This window comes from Eschrichtius robustus, chromosome 6 (assembly GCF_028021215.1).
Source record: "Eschrichtius robustus isolate mEscRob2 chromosome 6, mEscRob2.pri, whole genome shotgun sequence".
Taxonomy (NCBI): domain Eukaryota; kingdom Metazoa; phylum Chordata; class Mammalia; order Artiodactyla; family Eschrichtiidae; genus Eschrichtius; species Eschrichtius robustus.
Window position 1 is genome coordinate 131,022,281 of NC_090829.1, and position 17,633 is coordinate 131,039,913.

Sequence of the window (17,633 nt, forward strand, 5' to 3'; positions counted from 1 at the left end):
AAAAGTTTCTTTTAAGGGTTTATCATTATTTCTTTATAGATGATTCCAGTTCAAGATATTTTTCAGATTAATACATGACAAACTGTCACTGTGGAATAAAGATACATACTGAACAATTTTACATTTAAGGATGTCTATATATGAAGTACATAATCATTGGTAAAAGTCTAAGAAAGCTATATTGCCTCTAACATTTAATTATAGTTTCTTACAGCTTTTATTGTGTCTCTTACATTATATAATGTAGGCAGGACCACCTAATTTGCTGTTTTCTAATACTTCCATCCACTCTCCAAAAAAATTTATTAATCATGAGGTTGGAAAATCTGTACTTCTCTTGGTCACTGTGTTAATAGTTCAATGTCTAAATTTGACAGGTCTGTCTGGGAAGAAAACTTATAATGCTACATTATTGTAGTCTATGTTTTTATATTACACTTGAGATCTATATATTTACACATAACAATGTGTTTTTTATTAAAATAATGTACAAAGACTAAAAAAATTATAGCAATTTAGTCCTGCTGAAAGTAACATGTGCATCACCTGGCCCCTTTGGTGGCCTCTAGGGATGTCAGTCTCATGCTCTGTGGGGTATTTCACCCAAATCTGGAAGTGGCCGGAGTGAGTCAGAAACTAAACGACCAGCTGGTTCAGCTGGCTGTGTGGTGGCAGCGGAGGAAGGACTGGCATTTCCAGGGCAATTGACAGGGCACTGGGGAGGTGGGCAGCATGGAGGGAATCTGAGGAAGCACATAAGATTTGCAGCCAATATAGGCACTGTGCTATGAATACCATTTGGATTCTTATTTGTGTTTATATTTAAGATCTATCCACATTGCCTTGTTAGTTCTACTTTATTACTTTTGATTTTTACTTGGATAGTACGTAGCATAATGTATTTACTGATTCACTTAGTGATGGGCACCTACATTGCCTCCAACTTTTTACTAAGATAAACAATGCATTATGTCCCCCCACGCCCACCCCTCTACCCAAGTCTGACTTTTCAAGGAATACCCAACACACAGTACCAAGCTGAGTGCTAGCAATTAGTAAATATTTAATAAACACTTTGGAAACTGATTTATGGAGGGCCTCAAAATCCAGGTAGTGTGTTTACTTGACTCTAGGTCAATTTGCTGAAAATAAATTTACAGAAAGCCACTTCCAGAGAGAAAAATTTGTCAAAATCCAATTTTCCAAAAACGAATGCTCTAAATTACCAGTTTGATGAATAGTTGAGGCCTATTAAAAAGTTTGAGCTCTGCTCGTGCTTCAAAGCCTTCTGTGAGGTGAGCCAAGGAGCAGGGGCAGAGCATACGTATACAAAAATAGAGATGAACTGAAAACTCCGTTTAAGAAAAATTTCACTTACCTTTGTATCAAATGCCTGGGGCAGATGCAAAACTTATGCTTTGAAAAAAATCTATTTGGCAAACTTGCTTTTAACTGCTAGTAACAGGCAGAGAAATATACATAAAACTGGTTTTATTTCATAATAAGCTGTCTGGAGATAGGCAGCGGCTAGTGTTCGATCAGTAGTTTAACAGCTTGAGGACTGGCATCTCTGTGGCTCTCTTGGCCCTTCCTTCCCTCGTGGTTGAAAGGACTACTGCAGCTCCAGCCATCACTTTGGTATTTTGGACAGAAAGAGAGGGAAGAGGTGCCCTAGCTGCATCTATCATTTTAATCAGGGAAGCAAAAGTTTTCCCAAAGGTTCCCTGCCCACCCCCCCCCCCCAGCTGCAAGAGAGCCTGGAGAGAGTGAGCATTAAACTTTCCCAGGTTCTTAGCGGAGGCAGATAAAGGGGAAGGGGATTGGGAATAAGTGGCAAGTTATCACCAACACTATCGTCCTCAAATATAATTAACTTCTCTCTCAAAATAGGTAGTTTATATGTCAAGACATGTCTATCAACAATTTTAAGATTATAAAACTCAGTTCTGCATTCAATCATGAATATTTTTAACTGATGCATTTCAGCTATACTACTTTTCCTCTTTTTCCCCCTTAACATTTTAGAATGGGACTAAAGTGAAATTACTTAATCTTTCAAGAAAGAGTCGGGGAGAAAGTCAAAAGACCAACAGCAGCAAAACACTTTCAACTACTCCTCTGCTCATTGTCCTTCCACACCAAAGAACATCTGGAAAACATCCCCACATCCTTTGCCATTTAAAAACTGATACAGTTGACCAAAGTCCATGTGGTTTCCTCTGGCTCCATTAACACTGAATACTTTTTCTTCAAAAACTGAAAATTTTCTTTGTCTTTCCATTTCCTCAGTTGTACCATCAAAAGCAATGTCTTCTCGATGGCGAATTAAAATTCTCTTCCAGTTTAATTTTCTGAGTCTGAAAGAAATTTTCAGAGTAGAAATTTTGAAAATGTGTTGTGTATTCTAAAGCACTGAAAATAGAAGTTATAAAACAGATTTCTCAGTGCCTTTTCCTAGAAGTAAAGAAATCTACTTTTATCTCCCATGGATTTTATTTTAATCAAATATGATTCTGGTTATAATCCCACCCCCAAACTCACTTATTGCCATTATCACTGCCTCGTATTAGCATTTTAGAAATGTGGAAATTGCTGAATCTCGACCTCCCAAAGGGACTTCTCAGAAATGAGAAGATTAGAAACCCCCTTGTTTCACAGGGTTCACACAACTTACAGCATCACTAAGATGAGGGAAGAACCAGATCCATAGACATGGAGGGGACAGTAGACACCATCTTGGGCAGGGGCTCGATTTAACATCTATCTACAGAACATCTTCTTTGCGCCCTGTATCAGGCGAAGGGAGTGATGCTGATCATATGTGAGTGCTGTTTTAGACTGAGTGCCCATACATACTGATTTCCACATCTCTAGTGTTGTGTTTAGTACTAAAATTATTGACAAGGCATACAAAAGTCGTGAAAGCCAACCTTGACCAGAATTCTTCACAGGCACTTTGTGGGCCTTCCACACAAACAACACCAGGTTTCCCAGGCATGCTAAACCCAGATAGGGAAAGCTCCTTTGCCCACTCTAGAATGTTCTTTCTTTTGCATTTGTTGTAGATGTGATGGCTGTAGATCCAGAGTCTTGTGAGAATGAGGTCAGCTGGCTGGACTGTACTTCCTGGAGCAGGGGAAGGTGTGGTGTCTTTGCTGACATAGCCAGAAGCGTGTTCTCTAACCCACTCTGTGGCATTCAATATACAGACATCTCCAAGACAATTCTTTTGTAGGTATGTGGTCAGATCTGTATTCAGCTGAGCCTGCTGGGATCTACTTAATAATACTGATCTGATGGAAAAGATACGGGATTAAAAAATTAAATCAATTTTCTTGGGACAGAAAACAAACTTGAGAATTGCTTTTATTCTCAGATTAGTTTTGACCTCTAGAGTTGGCCAGTTTCTGTACCATACCTGACAGTAATTTCAGGCAGAACTGCAGGGTATTTAAAGGGAAGAACACAGGCCAGAGAAAACATCACCTGATTAAAAAAAAAAAAAGGGGGGGGGGTGGGGAAATGCCGTAAGTGCTGTTTTAAGTTGAGACATGTTTCAAAAGTAAACATGAAACATGCTTCCAAAAGTAAAATTGAATTACCATTGCTTCCTCAGATATGTCCAGGTTCATAGTGATAGTAAAGTAAACTTTTGAAGATCGTCCTTCCATTGTCCTCTTTTCAATACAATCTTTTAGTTCTGCTAAAGCCAGCTGGTCATTCACTATGAGCTCATTCACACCGGGGAACATACTGGCTAGCAGGTCTAACTCAGAGAGCTGGGCCTCTGCCTGTTCAATCTCAATCATTTTTGGATATCTGTAGGTTTCTAGGAAGATAGGATAATAGAGACATTTACAAGTATTTATACAATCTTGGGAGAACTCAATATGGGTACTTACTGAATATGGATACTTATTGAAAATTTGATTTCTTCATAAAATATGAAATTTAATCAGAGTACCTTCTGGTTATTCTACTTTCAGATGTAATATGCTAAGGACCCAAAGAAAGGGACAATCCAATGAGAGCCATAAAACTCTAATAATAAGCAGGTACCAAATTCCTCTGTTTCTAGATAGTTGATGTGGCGTCTTGAGCTGCCACAATGAGCAATTACATTGAAGTGAACTAATTATGTAGTCAAATGCCATATCAATGATATAACAAGGACAGAGGCTCTGATTGGTTACCTTGGAAAGTTAGAATGAAAAGAATAAGAGAGTTAGTTATGCGGATGGTTAATTTTTCCCTCTTAACTTAATATTCGTTAGTTTTTAAAAAAAGTAGAAGAATGTGAAAAAGAGAAAACAAAGGCTAATTATCCCACAGCTCAAGTAACCCATGTTAACATTTTAAAAAAAAGTACAAGATTATAAAATTCAAATGGCAGAGAAAGGTTAAAAAATGAAGATACAGTTTGCTGCTGGTGATTGCTTCCCCTATCTGTCCAAGTCCCTGATCCAAGGCAGAGTTTTTGGTGTTTCAGAAACAGAAAACATTTTAGGCATTATACATATATGGAAAACACATGTTGGTATAATGTGTAAATAAACGTAGAGAATGAAATATATAATTAAAATGTATCTACAGGGGATCATATATACACATCTTTTTTTCCTTACTTCCTATCCCTCTTCCCCCCGAATATATTTTGGAGATCTATTCACTGTCAGCACATATTGCTCTATCTCATTCTTTCTAGTGGTTGACTGTCATACTGACTCATGTAGATATGTCATAATTTATTGCGTTTGTTATCTACTGATGGGCACTTGGGTTGCTTCCAGATTTTTTCTATTATGAACACTTCTATAATGGTAGTTTTTATATATATATATATATGTGCATGTACATATATATATACATATATATACATATATATATATATACACATAAGCATGTTGAACTGTGAATACTGTATATTCAAGAATCAGTTTGTACAGGTGGCTGGTTGGTACAGCATTTAAAAATTTTGGTAGATATTGCCAGGCTGCCTTCCAGAAAGTTGCTACATGGAAGTTTAAAATTTTTACACAGTACCCTCCTTTAAAAAAAATTCTTAATAGTCTTTTTATGGTGTTCTGTGTCTGTGTGTGCCATTCATGAGTTTTTATTTGTAAGGTGGCAAACTCACCAGCCTTTTCTTTTACACATTCTGGACTTTGAATCTTTGTTAGAAAAGTCTTCCCCACTCCAAGGTTATAAAGGTTACCAAGCTGCTAATCAAAATATGATTTAAAAAAATTTTTAGAATTTGATAAATTGATTTTAATTTCATTTGCAAGAAAAAGTGTGGGGCTTTCTAATAAAACACGAAGGCTGAGCACATGTATTTATTTCTCTCTCTTTTTCCCCCATTAAAACTACAGTAAAGGAACAGATTCTTAAATACAAAGGGAGAGGAAATAATAGATAAAAGCTGTCAACAAAATTCTGGAAGATGGAAAGGGGTGAATGAATTATAACTAACAAATTTCAGCTTTCTTCCCTCTGTTAACTGCTTGGTCAGGTGGGGAAGGGAGCTGCAGAACTTCAGACAGGCTCAGTACTGTCAACACCAGCTACCTTGGAAAGCAGCAGTGTGTATGCAGTAGAAAACATGAATTTGTTGAAAGTCTAGAGTCTAGACTTTAATTAGACTCTAGTTCAGCATCTCTTAATATTGGTACCACTGACATTTTGGATGAGATAACTCTGTGTGTGTGTGTGTGTGTGTGTGTGTGTGTGTGGCAATCTCTATCTTTTAATTATAGTATTTAGACATTTACATTTAATGCAATATTCATGTTAGGTCTTAAGTCAACCATTTTGTTTTCTATCTGTTTTCCATTTCTTTGGGGTTTTTTTCCTGCCTTTTTGAAAACATTTTGTAATTCCATTTTGGTTAATCTATAATGTTTTTGCATGTATTTCTTTTTTTTTTTTATAAATTTATTTATTTATTTTTGGCTATGTTGGGTCTTCGTTTCTGTGCGAGGGCTTACTCTAGTTGCGGCGAGCGGGGGCCACTCTTCATCGCAGTGCGCGGGCCCCTCACTATCGCGGCCTCTCTTGTTGCGGAGCACAGGCTCCAGATGTGCAGGCTCAGCAGTTGTGGCTCACGGGCCCAGTTGCTCCACGGCATGTGGGATCCTCCCAGACCAGGGCTCGAACCCGTGTCCCCTGAACTGGCAGGCAGACTCTCAACCACTGCGCCACCAGGGAAGCCCCACGTATTTCCTTTTATAGCCTTTTTAGTGGTTACTCTAAATTATATATACATAACATTATATATATATAATTACACACATATGTATATACAAATTATAACAGTCTACTGGTATCATATTTTACCAGTGTCAGTAAAATACAGAAATCTTATGTCACTTTTATTTTAACCTCCCTCTATTAATAATATAGTGATCTTAAATTTTTCTTCTACATATATTTAGAACAACTGTGTAATAATTTTTGATTCAGCCATCAAATATGATGTAGAAAGCTCAAGGAAAATCCATTTTATTCATTCATATTTTTGCTCAGTCATGATATTTCCTCCATAATTCCTTTATTGTTTCTTTTCTGTTTAGAAAACTTACTTTAGCCATTCTTTTAGGGTAAGTCTTCTAGTTACAAATTCTCTTAGTTTTCCTTTATCATAGAATGTTTTGATTTCTCCTTCATTCCTGAAGCATATTTTCACTGGATATAAGTATTCTGGGATGATAGTTCTTTACTTTCAGCATTTGAACAGTATTATGTGTCTTCCTTCTGGTCTCCATAGTTTCTGATGAAAAATGCTCTCTTATTTGAATTGTTTACCCTTATAGCTAAGGTTCATTTAGCTCTTGCTGCTTTCAAGACTTTTTTCTTTTAGTTTTCGGAAGTTTGACTATGATGTGTCTTGATGTGGATTTCTTTGGGTTCATCTTGCTTCACATTAATCTGGTCTCTTGAATCTGTTTATACCTTTTGACAAATTTGGGGAATTTTCAGCCATTATTTCTTCAAGTACATTTTCAGTTCTGTCCTCTTTCTCCTCTCCTTCTGGGATGACATGACTGTCAGATCTTTTGTTATAGTCTCACATGTCCCTAAAACTCTATTTATTTTTGGTCTATTTTCTCTCTGTTATTCAGATTGGGTAATTTTTGTTGTAACTTCCAGTTTGCTGATTCTTTCCTTTGCTCCTTTCCTTCTGGTGTTGATTCTATCTACTGCGTTTTTAACTTTGGTTGTTGTATTTTTCATTTCTAACATTTCTTTTTAGTTCTTCTTTATATCTTCTGTTTCTCTACTGAGACTCTATTTTTTTCATTTGCTTCAAGTGTGTTTGTAATTGCTTGTTGAAAACTTTTATGATAGGGGTTTTAAAATCTTTGTCAGATAAGTCTCCCATCTCTGTCATTCTGGTATTGGCATCTATTGATTTTCTTTTTTCATTTAGTTTGAGATTGTCATTGTCCTTGGTATGATGAGCGATTTTGATTGAAGCTTGGACACTTGGGGTATTAGGAGACTCTGGGTATTATTTAAATCGTCCATTTTAGCACGCTTTTTCTGATAATGCTTCAGGAGGGGAAGAGGTGGGTGCTGCTTCATTACTACCAAGTGTGAAAGAAGTCCAGGTTCCCTACTCAGATTTTATTGACATCTAAGGTGAGTGGGGGAGTGGAGAGAGTTCTTCATTACTGCTGGGTGAGGATGGGCGTTCTAGTGCCACTGTAGGCCTCTAAGGATACCTCCCTGGCTGGGAGTGATAGGAGTGCCTCATTATTGCTCCCCAGGTGGCCTCCACTAACACCAGGGTTAGGGGTGGCTTTGTAAATGGTAGGTGGTGTTGAGAGCTCTGACTTTCCACTAGACCTCTCTGACAACACCCCAGAAGGATAAAAGAGGGTCCCTTGTTATTGCTGCATCACGTGGACGTACAAACTCTTCATGTGGTCTGACATGGACCTGACATGGGGCTGACACTGACACTGTAGTGCAGTCCTTGTTACTGCCTAGCAGGGAAGAAAGTCCTGGGTCCCAACTCAGACATTTTGGCACCTTTCTGACAAGGGGTGGGCATTACGTGCTTATTACAGCTCAGTGAAGATGGAATCTAGGCTCCCTTTGCTGGTGTTAGTAGGGGAGAGGCCACAGTGTTTTCGTGGGATTTGCCTAGTATACAGTATTTATTATTTAAATGTTTTCTGTCTTGCTAGACTGTACTTTTCTTGATACCTTATTAGATAGAGCAGGCTTTTGTTAGGGCTTAAATTTTTCTTTCTTTTTTCTGGTTGGTACCCTTGGATTTCTGGATACCAATCCAAATATGACAGAGAGACACAAAGTGAGCAAATGCTGTTGGAAAAATGGCACCAATAGATGTGCTCAACGGTTGCCACAAACCTTCAATTTGTAAAAAACACAGTATCTGCAAAGTGCAATAAAATGAGGTATGCCTGTATACCCAAACAGTAGAATATTATAATTTAAAAAATGGATATTAACATTGATGTTCATTTTATATGGTTACCTAAAATAGTAGATTGTAGAGCAATATAAATAATCTTAATCAATAAATAATGATATTACTATTCATTCTTATACCATCACACATATTTGAAAAAAAATCACAAAGAGAAGTCACCGAACTATTAACAGTTGGCTAAATGTGGGTAGAGGGAAGAAGAGAAGGATTTTCACTTTTTAATTTGTGTGCTTCTATATTGTTTGATGTTTTATGATTAGCATGTAGTACTTCTAAATTCACCAGAAAAAAAATAAGGGTTACTCTTCCGAATGGAGAAGAAGAGCTCAATCCCACTGTTGCAGAGGCAAACATGGCTTACCTTCTCAATAAGAATTTACTCCGTGAAATCAAACACCATTATTTCAGCTAGTGGTGCCTTCATGGAATTCCTTTTAATCGTTGGTAAAGGTTTATTGAGCAGCTACTATATGTAGAGTTTCATCCTTCATTCCTTCTTGGAACTTTCTATTTAGTTCGAAGATCAGGACTTATATCTAATAAAATATAGAACAAAGAAGGTAAACAGGCCAAGTGTTAAATGACCAGTATAGGTATTATCATGAGGATTAAGATGAGAGCATAATCAATGAAATAGGTCATCAGGAAAGATTTGAGGAAGGCAGCAGGATATGAGTTGAGCCTTGAAGGAAGGGTAAGACTTAGACAAGGGAGGAGGAGGCATAGTGGGGAGAGAGAACAGGTGTGCAAGGCAGGAAAGCACAAGAAAAACAGCATAGGCCTGAACCTGTCCCTTCTTCACAAGCCCAACTACCAAGGTCTAATTCAGGGACTCATCATTTGGAATATTTCTTCTTGTGCTGGGTACTTTCTGATTATCCTCTAAATTCATTCTTGGTCCTTCTTTTCCCTGCCCTGGACTCTGCACAGCTGACCTCTATAGCCTATAGCACCCAAGTCTTCTGCCTTTCTTGTGGTTGGGTTCAGCCAATGCTCTGGCAGGAAGTGGGAGGATGGGAGGAGAAAGAGGCTAGAGTATTTCCTCACTACTCCTTCCCTGCTTTGGTGGTATTCTGACAATGGCTGTGACCCTCTATGACCAAGCTTCTGCAGGCAGCCCTTCTTCTTTAGCTCCAGCAGAACTTACAGCCTAGGGATAGTCATGGTTCCTTTAAACCTGGCCACACCTCTGTAAATAGCCCCTTTATTAAACAGCCTATTCAAAGTTTCAAAGTTGAGTGTGTATCTATTTCCTTCCAGAACCATGACTCCCCTTACCTGGCCTCCGCCTCTAATATCTCTCCATCAACCATCAATTCACACTCCACATTGTCATTATACTGATTGTATGCAGTGTCTAATAGAAGTATACTGAGACAAGCAAGAGGGCGCCAACTATCTATTAGGGAAAAGTTCACATAATCGGTGATTGGGCAACAGTGTTGTGGTCTGGGAGAATGGGGTGGAGGTGTGTTAGGTTCCCGGGGGGAAAGGCATACTGGCTGATGACCCTGACAGCTACCCAATAGAGTTGAGACAGGCTGGGACCTGGGACCTTTTGCTGCAGTGCTTGCATGCGGACAAATGTCTCCTCGAGCAAAAAAATACAAAGAAACTATAAGGGACTAAAAATGACTACATGCAGGCGCAACTGGGGCAAATTATGAACAACATACAAAAAGACCAAAAACCCACACAGCACCACCAATGGGGTGGGCAGACCACCCCGACCCCTGGACCCACCGCTATCCTCACCCCATATAAGGAAACAGCTACCCCTGCCCCCGGAGTGAGCAAGGGAACTTGTTACTTGTTTTCGCTCCCTCCTGCTGCAGCAGGGGTTCCAATAAAGCCCTGCCTGAATTTCTTGTCTGGCCTCTTATCAATTTCTGTTGATTAAGGAGGCCAAGATCCCTGGTCAGTAACAGAGAGAATTTATCCCAGTTCACCATCTGGCTGTTAGTTTCAAAGACACAGCATCACAAAATGCCAGCGTATTGAGAGCGGATCTACTTCCCAAAGGGTGCCTTGCATGATCCATTATAAGCCCTCTGAGAACATGTCTCTCTATTTATTCAAGTCTTCTTTATTTCATCCAATATAGTTGGGTCATTTCTTTAACATCAGAAAATGGTATTTGGCCAACAATTTAGCTAGTTCACTCTATGGTACTTTTAAAGAGCAAAAAAAGTTCTTCCACTTAAAAAGAAATGCAAACTACTCAGAGGTGTCAGGTCAGTAGCTGCAATGGGTCCTGTCAAAAACACACCAAAGATTATGGGAATGATTAATGTGGTGGGGTGTTAACTTCACTAGGATTAACTGGACACGAATCAGGAAAATATGAAAATAACGTCATGTATACGATAGGCAGTCTCCACAGATCAGAGTATAAACCAATGCCAACACCACCTAATCATTCCCAATCCCAGTGGTTCTCAACTCATGTCCTTAAAACGCCTTACCAGGGTGTCAATGCCATGCTGGGAAAAAAAAATACATAAAGCATTGTGTGCTTAAATAAGTTCTTGAAATGCTGAATGACACAAAGCTCAATAGGTTTCTTTAGGGTGACCATGGGTCATCTTCTTGTCCTGACTGGTTTAGTATTTATCCTAGACAAAAGTGACCCCATTTGTACAATAAACTTTTTTTTTTTTTTGGCCATACCTCGCTGCATGTGGAACTTCCCCAACCAGGGATTGAATCTGTGCCCCCTGCATTGGAAGCATGGAGTCTTAACCACTGGATCACCAAGAAGTCTAGGACAATAAATTATATGGCACACTTTTTGTGTGTGATTTCTCAGAGTCTTTATTGTTAGATGCCAACATGCACCATGAATTTCTAACAAGAGGGTTTAGTATGCACAGTATCCCAAACCTTTCTGACCCTCAAACATTTTTTCCAGACCTAATGATATTTGCTCTTCTCTACACAGTTAGAACTGCACATGCCTCCCTCCTTTAAATATAATGTTTGCTTTACTCTCTAGTGACTTTGTATATTTTTATATCCTACTATTTTCACTTGACATCCTAACTTAATTAAGCATTTGCTCAGTTATTAAAAATATCTTCATAAATATTTAAAATTCCTGGATTATTGGAATTCCGTATCTTTTCTAGTCGTGTTGGAGTTGAGGAAACTAGGAAACAACTTGTTACATGGTTATTAGAGAAGGTGAATTTACTTTGGTTTTTTTATCATAGTGGTTCAAGTATGTACTCTGTTACCAGACAGCCAAGGTGCAACTCCTGGCTCTGCCAATTACCAACTGTGTGACCTTAGGCAGGTGGCTTAATTTTCTGTGCCTCAGTCTCCCCATCTCCAGAATGGGAATGACAGGGTGGCTGTGAGGATTAAATGAGGATGTGTGGAAAGTGCTTAAAGTAGTGCCTGGTAACAGATTAAGTGCCATAAAGTACTTGCTATTATTATTATATTCATTCAACAAATGTTTCTTGAGCACCTATTGTGTTGTCAAACACTAAGACTCTAATGGACAAACGTAACAAAAAAACTCCGCTCTCAGAGATTTAATCTAGTGGGAGAAGACCATGACAACAAAACCCACACATATATGTATGTCCAGTGAATAACGGTTATGAAGAAGATAAGGAAGGTAAGGCTCAAGTTGCAGGGTGGGTGGTTGAATTTTACACGGGGTGGCCAGGGACAGCCTCTCTGCTAAGGTGATGCAGGGAAGAGACCTGAAGGCACTGAAGAAGAAAGCCATGTGTTTAACTGGGCAAAAAGTTTTCCAGGCAAAAGGAACAGCATGTCCAAGGTCCATGAAGCAGGATGGTGCTACACCAGGTGGCTGGAGCCGAATGAGCCAGGGCAAGGGTTTTAGGACACAAGGTTAGAAAGGAAGTATGGGGCAGTTCATGTTGGAACTCATAGGGATGGCTAGGATTTGGGATTTTATCCTGACTGATATGGAAGGCCACTGGAGGGGTTTAACTTATGAAGAGGCCCGCACTCACTGCCGGGAAGAGGGTAGGGGAACAAGGATGGAAGCAGGGTGACCAGGTTAGGCACCACAATGATAGGAGGAGAGGTGATGGTGGCTTGGATTAAGGTATGGCGATGGAGGTGGTAAGCAACTGTTCATGTTCTGGACATAGATTTAGTATAGAACCAATAGGATTATTGATGAATTATATGTGAGCTGCAAGAATAACTCCAAGGCTTTAAGAAACTGGAAGAATGGATCTGCCATTTACTTAGATGGGGAAGATGATGGAAATGTGAAGTTTGGTTTTAGACATACTAGGTAATGAAGTGCCTATCAGGACACCTATTAAGCAGAGATGTCCAGCTATGAGATCCGGCTGAAGATATAATTTGGGGAGTAATCGACATTTATTTAAAGGCACGTTTGTTTACTCAGTCAGGGAGTGAGTGAATTTGGGAGGAGGCCTCATTGAGTTTGGAGGTCTGGAAGATGAAATGGAACCAGCAAAGTGTGGGACTAATAGACCTACGGGTGGACAACTACAGTGATGTCACAAGTAAGTGATTTGTCAAATTATTTTCGTAGATGAGATTTCAGTCCCAGAAACACCCTTATGAGAATTTTCTGACTCGAGATTTTAATGAATGCTGTAAGAACGCAGAATGAATCTTGAGTTTCCTGAGCGGAATCCTTTTTCCCCCCCTAAGTTTTTTTTTTTTTTAAGGGCGGAGCGCGTCTCGCTGCCCGACTCCTAACCGTCTCAGAAAGTTGCCAGGGCCACTACCGAAGCCAGACTCGCAGGGGCCCTCGCCCCTAACGACTGACCAGGCTGGGGGTGGGGGTGGGGGTGGGGGTGAGGGTGAGGGTTGGGGTGGGGGTGCGGGGAGGGTAAAGGAATGGGCGGGGCCAGGAAACCCCGAAGCCAGCTCTAACCAATGAGCGGTGAGAAGGTCGTGGGAAGGCGGTGCCACCAGGTCGCCAAGTTCCCGGGACGTGGAAGGGGCCGCTGCAGCGACGGACCACCCTAATCCCGCTGAGCACCAGTGGACAAGGACTCACCTCGAGCCATGGACCCCCTCGGTGCTGTAACCCCGAGTTTCCCGGCAGTACGGACAGCTCAATTCTCATCCGGAGGGAGCCTCAGAATTCTAGGGCTAGGCAACCGGAAGTCTACAAACCGCTCTGGCCCGGCAGCCTGGGAAAGTGAGACCGAGTCCTCCAGGCTGGCGCATGCGCACTCGCAGGCCCGCTCATCCCGGAAGCCCGAGCAGAGACCGGTGGGATTCCTGGGCCCAGCTTCCTTCTTCTCGGTCGCGCAGTTTTTGTTCTACCGGATTGGCGTTTCCCAGCTGCTGCCACTGTCAGTGAGACGCATAGCCGGCAAGTTTCCTGAGTCAGGAAATGGTCCATTAAAATAACACTCCTCAAATTTGAACTCGCAGCGGAATCTTTCGAGGATCTTGATATAATGCAGATCGGGATTCGGTAGGTAGTGGTGGGGTCCCACTTTCTGCATTCCTAAGATCTTCCCAATCAGTAACGATCCTCCTGGTCCCTGAAGGACGCCGAGTAGCAAGGCAATAGGAACAGGTGAGCGTGGATGCTGGCCTTGGCGACCTTAGGAAGGACCCTGTGCATGCACAGAAATTTGTCCCGGCTAATAAAAGGACAGTTTGAACGCGACTCCAACACGAGAGTAATTAAAAATGTTTTTCCTCACGAACTAAATATACACAATGCACTTTTTCCTTTACGTTACATATTCATTGTAGAAATCTCATAAATTTATAAGATTTGTAAACTGATATCCATTGATGTCAGGTACTATTGAAACTGCTAGGTGGCGTTTTTTTTTGGGGGGGGGGCGCTCCCAGGAGCTCTGCTCCTTTATGTCTCAGAGCAGAAAGAGTTCAGCCAGAGGCAAAGTGATGGATAAGAAGTGATTTATTAGAATAGGACGTTTGTGAGGCTTACAGGCGGGCAGGCGAGCGTTGTGCTGCCCCGAGTACTTCGTGGGTTACATTTTTATAATCAAAGGAAAAGTGGGGAGGGGGAAAAGACCAGCTTCTTCCTCATTCTTGAGTAGATGTCATGTTTCCATCATCAGCTCCTCCTCCAGGTTGGGCAGGGGAGTTTTTCTTGTCCCTACATGGTCAAGCTGGGACTGTCATGGCACTGTGGAAAAATTATTTCAGGTCTCAGTACAATGAGGGTCTTTCACTTTGAAGTGTCACCTTTCCATAAATTATTGTTTTTTATGTGTTCAGAGAGCATGTCCTAGGGGTCATTAACTTACTGAGCTCACTGGGCAGGATGTGGGTCTCATGCTACCATTGTTTTATTGTTTTGAGGCATGCCTCATTCTTTTGTTGCATGGTTTTGTGGTTAGGCAAACCTGCATTCTTGAGTGATCATTAACTTACTGTGGTCTCCCAAAGCCCCCTAAAGTTCCCTCTTTATCTACAATCCCCTAATGGGGTTTCTGAGCTATTTGATTATCCTACTCTATCCCGATCAGGTTTTTTTTGAAGTAAAAATGAAATGAACATCTTAAATGTATATTTGCTGAGTTTAGACAAATGCAAACACCTTTGTAACTCAAATCCTGTTAAGATATAGAACATTACCAGCACCCCAGAAAGTTCCTAAATGCTCCTCCCAGTCAGTCCCCACCCAACCCAAGAGGCAACCACTACTCTTGATTTTTTTTCCCACCACAATTAGTTTTGCCTGTTCCAAAATTTCATATGGATGGAATTACACAGTAGGTACATTTGTGTAAGGCTTCTTTCAGTATAGTTTAAAGAGTCATCCATGTTTTTGTGTGTATCAGTAACTTCTTTTTTTTTTGCTTAGTTGTATTCCACTGTGACTATACCACAGTTCTTCCATTCCTCTTGATGGAGATGTGGGCTGTTTGCAGTTTTTGGACTATTATGAATAAGGCTGCTATGAACATTCTTGTACAAGCATTTCTCATGACTATATTTCTTCAATAAGTATTTATTAAGCACTGTGTTCCAAACACTTCCAGGTACTAGAGATACAGCCATGAACAAGACAAAGATGTCCCATTTCTCAAAGAGCTTATATTTGCTTGTTTCTGTGTATCTATGGAGGCAAGGGGATAGGCTGGGGGAGGAGGTAAATGTAGGTAACTATGAAAGAAAAATACCAGATAGTGATAATTGCTGGGTGGAGAAGTAAAATAAGGTGATGTGAGTGATCGGGTAGCTATGTTTCCTAGATTGCTCAGCCAATTTCTTTGTGAGGAAGTGACTTTTAAAGTGTGAACAAAATTAGAATAAGATCAAAAGGGAACAGCATTCTAGGAAGAGGAAGCAGGTGGTACAATGGCCCTAAGGCTGTTTTAGAATAGAAAAAAAAAAAAAAAGCCTATGTGCTGAATGAAGAAAACTTAAATTATATCAGCAGTAAAGAGCAGGAGAGCCAGTTTCCCCCCAGATTTAACCATCGTTACTCTGGCCGATTGGACAGATTAGGATGCCACTTTCTTTTTATTTATTTACTTATTTATTTTTGGTTGTGTTGGGTCTTCTTGATGCGCGCGGGCTTTCTCTAGTTGCAACAAGCTGGGGCTACTCTTCGTTTCAGTGTGTGGGCTTCTCATTGCAGTGGCTTCTCTTGTGGAGCACGGGCTCTAGGTACGTGTGGCTCGCAGGTTCTAGAGCGCAGGCTCAGTAGTTGTGGCTCGCAGGTTCTAGAGCGCAGGCTCAGTAGTTGTGGCGCACGGGCTTAGTTGCTTTGCGGCATGTAGGATCCTCCCAGACCAGGGCTCGAACCCGTGTCCCCTGCATTGGCAGGCGGATTCTTAACCACTGTGCCACCAAGGAAGTCCCTAGGATGCCACTTTCTTAACCTAGTTTTATCAGATTACTAATAAGGATGAATATTTCTTCACATCATGCTCTTTTATTGTGAATTACCTGTTTATATCCCTTGCCTGCTTTTCTGTTGGCACCTGCATCTTTTTTTCCTAGCAATTATTGTGTCTTCTGCATAAGACAATAGTCCAGGGCGATGAGGCCCATGTTTCTTTCACTTTACAGAGGGCTTGGCACTTACCTATTTCTAACGAGTAAACAGTAAATATTTGTAAATTTTACCCTGTGTCGGCAAGGTTAGTTAAAGACTATTTACATACTCAACTTTAGAAATCGACTGGACAGAATTAGGGAAAAATGCGTGAACTTTAAATGTCCCCCTCTTAGCCAGCCTTCAGATGCGATGAGTTTGAGTAAGGTAACTATCCTGGAGACTCCAAATGTCTGACCACCACCAGGTACCCACACTTTAGAAGTATTTCAATAACCCCATAGCCACACGCGAGCGGGAATTACTCATTGACAGCCAAGCTTCCAGGGACTGCCGCGTTCAGACGTCCGGTGTGAGCCCCGCGCAGGCGCTGATTGACTGGCGTCAGTGCCGCCGGACCCTGGGGCCAAAGCCACTTCCCATAATGCTGCATAGCGGAAGTTGTTGCTTTCTAGGGGTCGCGCTGGCTTCCGCTCTGTCGCTTTCAATTCGTCACCGGGAGGAAGACGGAGCAGGCTGACCAGCCCGAGGGCCCATTAGGGGATGCAGTTATGGGCGCTGTCGCCGTGGGTGAGTTCTGCTCCCACTGCCTCGCAGTCATCACTCGCACGACTTCCTGCGCGCCGGGAGTCCGAATTTCCTGCCCGACTTCGTTCTCCTCTCGAAGGCCCTCGTCCTTAAGCACGTTCCCTGGCCTCGGCCCGGTACCGCGTTCTCATTGGCGTCATGTCCTGTCAGTTCCAGGAGCTGACCAATGAGTTGTTGGTGCTGGCGCCCTCCGCGACCCGGTGGACCCCGAGGTCCCCCCGTGGGTGCGGAGCAGTTTGGAAGGGAAGGGGAGGTGTGGCGGGCGCCGCGCGGCTAGGGGCACCCTATGGGTTGGGGCTGAGTTTGCTGCCGCGTCCGTGTGGTGGTTAGTAGGATAGGCAGCATTTGTCACCTAACCAAATCAGTGCTCCCAGGGTAGGATAAATCTACTCAAAACTTGAAAGCCGTGTTCTAGTCTTGCAAAGTTTCCCAAACGCATTTTTAACGGAACCGAGCAGGCATGGGAAGACTGGGAGGGCAGAGAGGGAAGGGAACTGGATAATATGAGAGCCGGCAAAACCGGCTATGATTTCAATTTTGTGTGGAGTCCTGCAAAAAGTAACGCTC

General features: G+C 41.5%; 2 protein-coding genes and 1 long non-coding RNA gene across 8 annotated transcripts in view; 1 reads left to right on the forward strand and 2 right to left on the reverse strand.

The window, feature by feature from the left end:
• Positions 1–1,731: 1,731 nt before the first annotated feature.
• On the reverse strand, positions 1,732–13,636 carry RWDD2B (RWD domain containing 2B). The gene is made up of 6 exons (XM_068546955.1): positions 13,482–13,636; positions 8,823–8,997; positions 3,603–3,829; positions 3,419–3,486; positions 2,931–3,293; positions 1,732–2,357 (listed from the first exon to the last, which is right to left on the reverse strand). Exons 3-6 carry the CDS (start codon positions 3,807–3,809, stop codon positions 2,123–2,125), a joined length of 873 nt encoding a protein of 290 aa, XP_068403056.1. The 5' UTR covers positions 3,810–3,829; positions 8,823–8,997; positions 13,482–13,636; the 3' UTR covers positions 1,732–2,122.
• Positions 13,637–13,666: 30 nt separating this feature from the next.
• Positions 13,667–17,633, forward strand: part of USP16 (ubiquitin specific peptidase 16) — a 30,906-nt gene continuing 26,939 nt past the window's right edge. For 2 of the 6 annotated variants that reach the window (XM_068546947.1, XM_068546949.1), the window contains exon 1: positions 16,966–17,048. Coding sequence is in view for 2 of the 6 variants with exons in the window: in XM_068546950.1 (XP_068403051.1) it covers positions 17,030–17,048 (19 nt within the window). In the remaining 4 variants the exon portion in view is untranslated. Of the gene's footprint in view, positions 13,908–16,945; positions 17,049–17,633 lie in introns of those variants that run through there. The other 4 variants (XM_068546952.1, XM_068546948.1, XM_068546950.1 and 1 more) reach the window with 4 other exon arrangements.
• LOC137766031 (uncharacterized) lies at positions 14,349–16,884 on the reverse strand. The gene is made up of 2 exons (XR_011074263.1): positions 16,784–16,884; positions 14,349–14,597 (listed from the first exon to the last, which is right to left on the reverse strand). It is a non-coding gene; the product is annotated as an uncharacterized lncRNA (long non-coding RNA).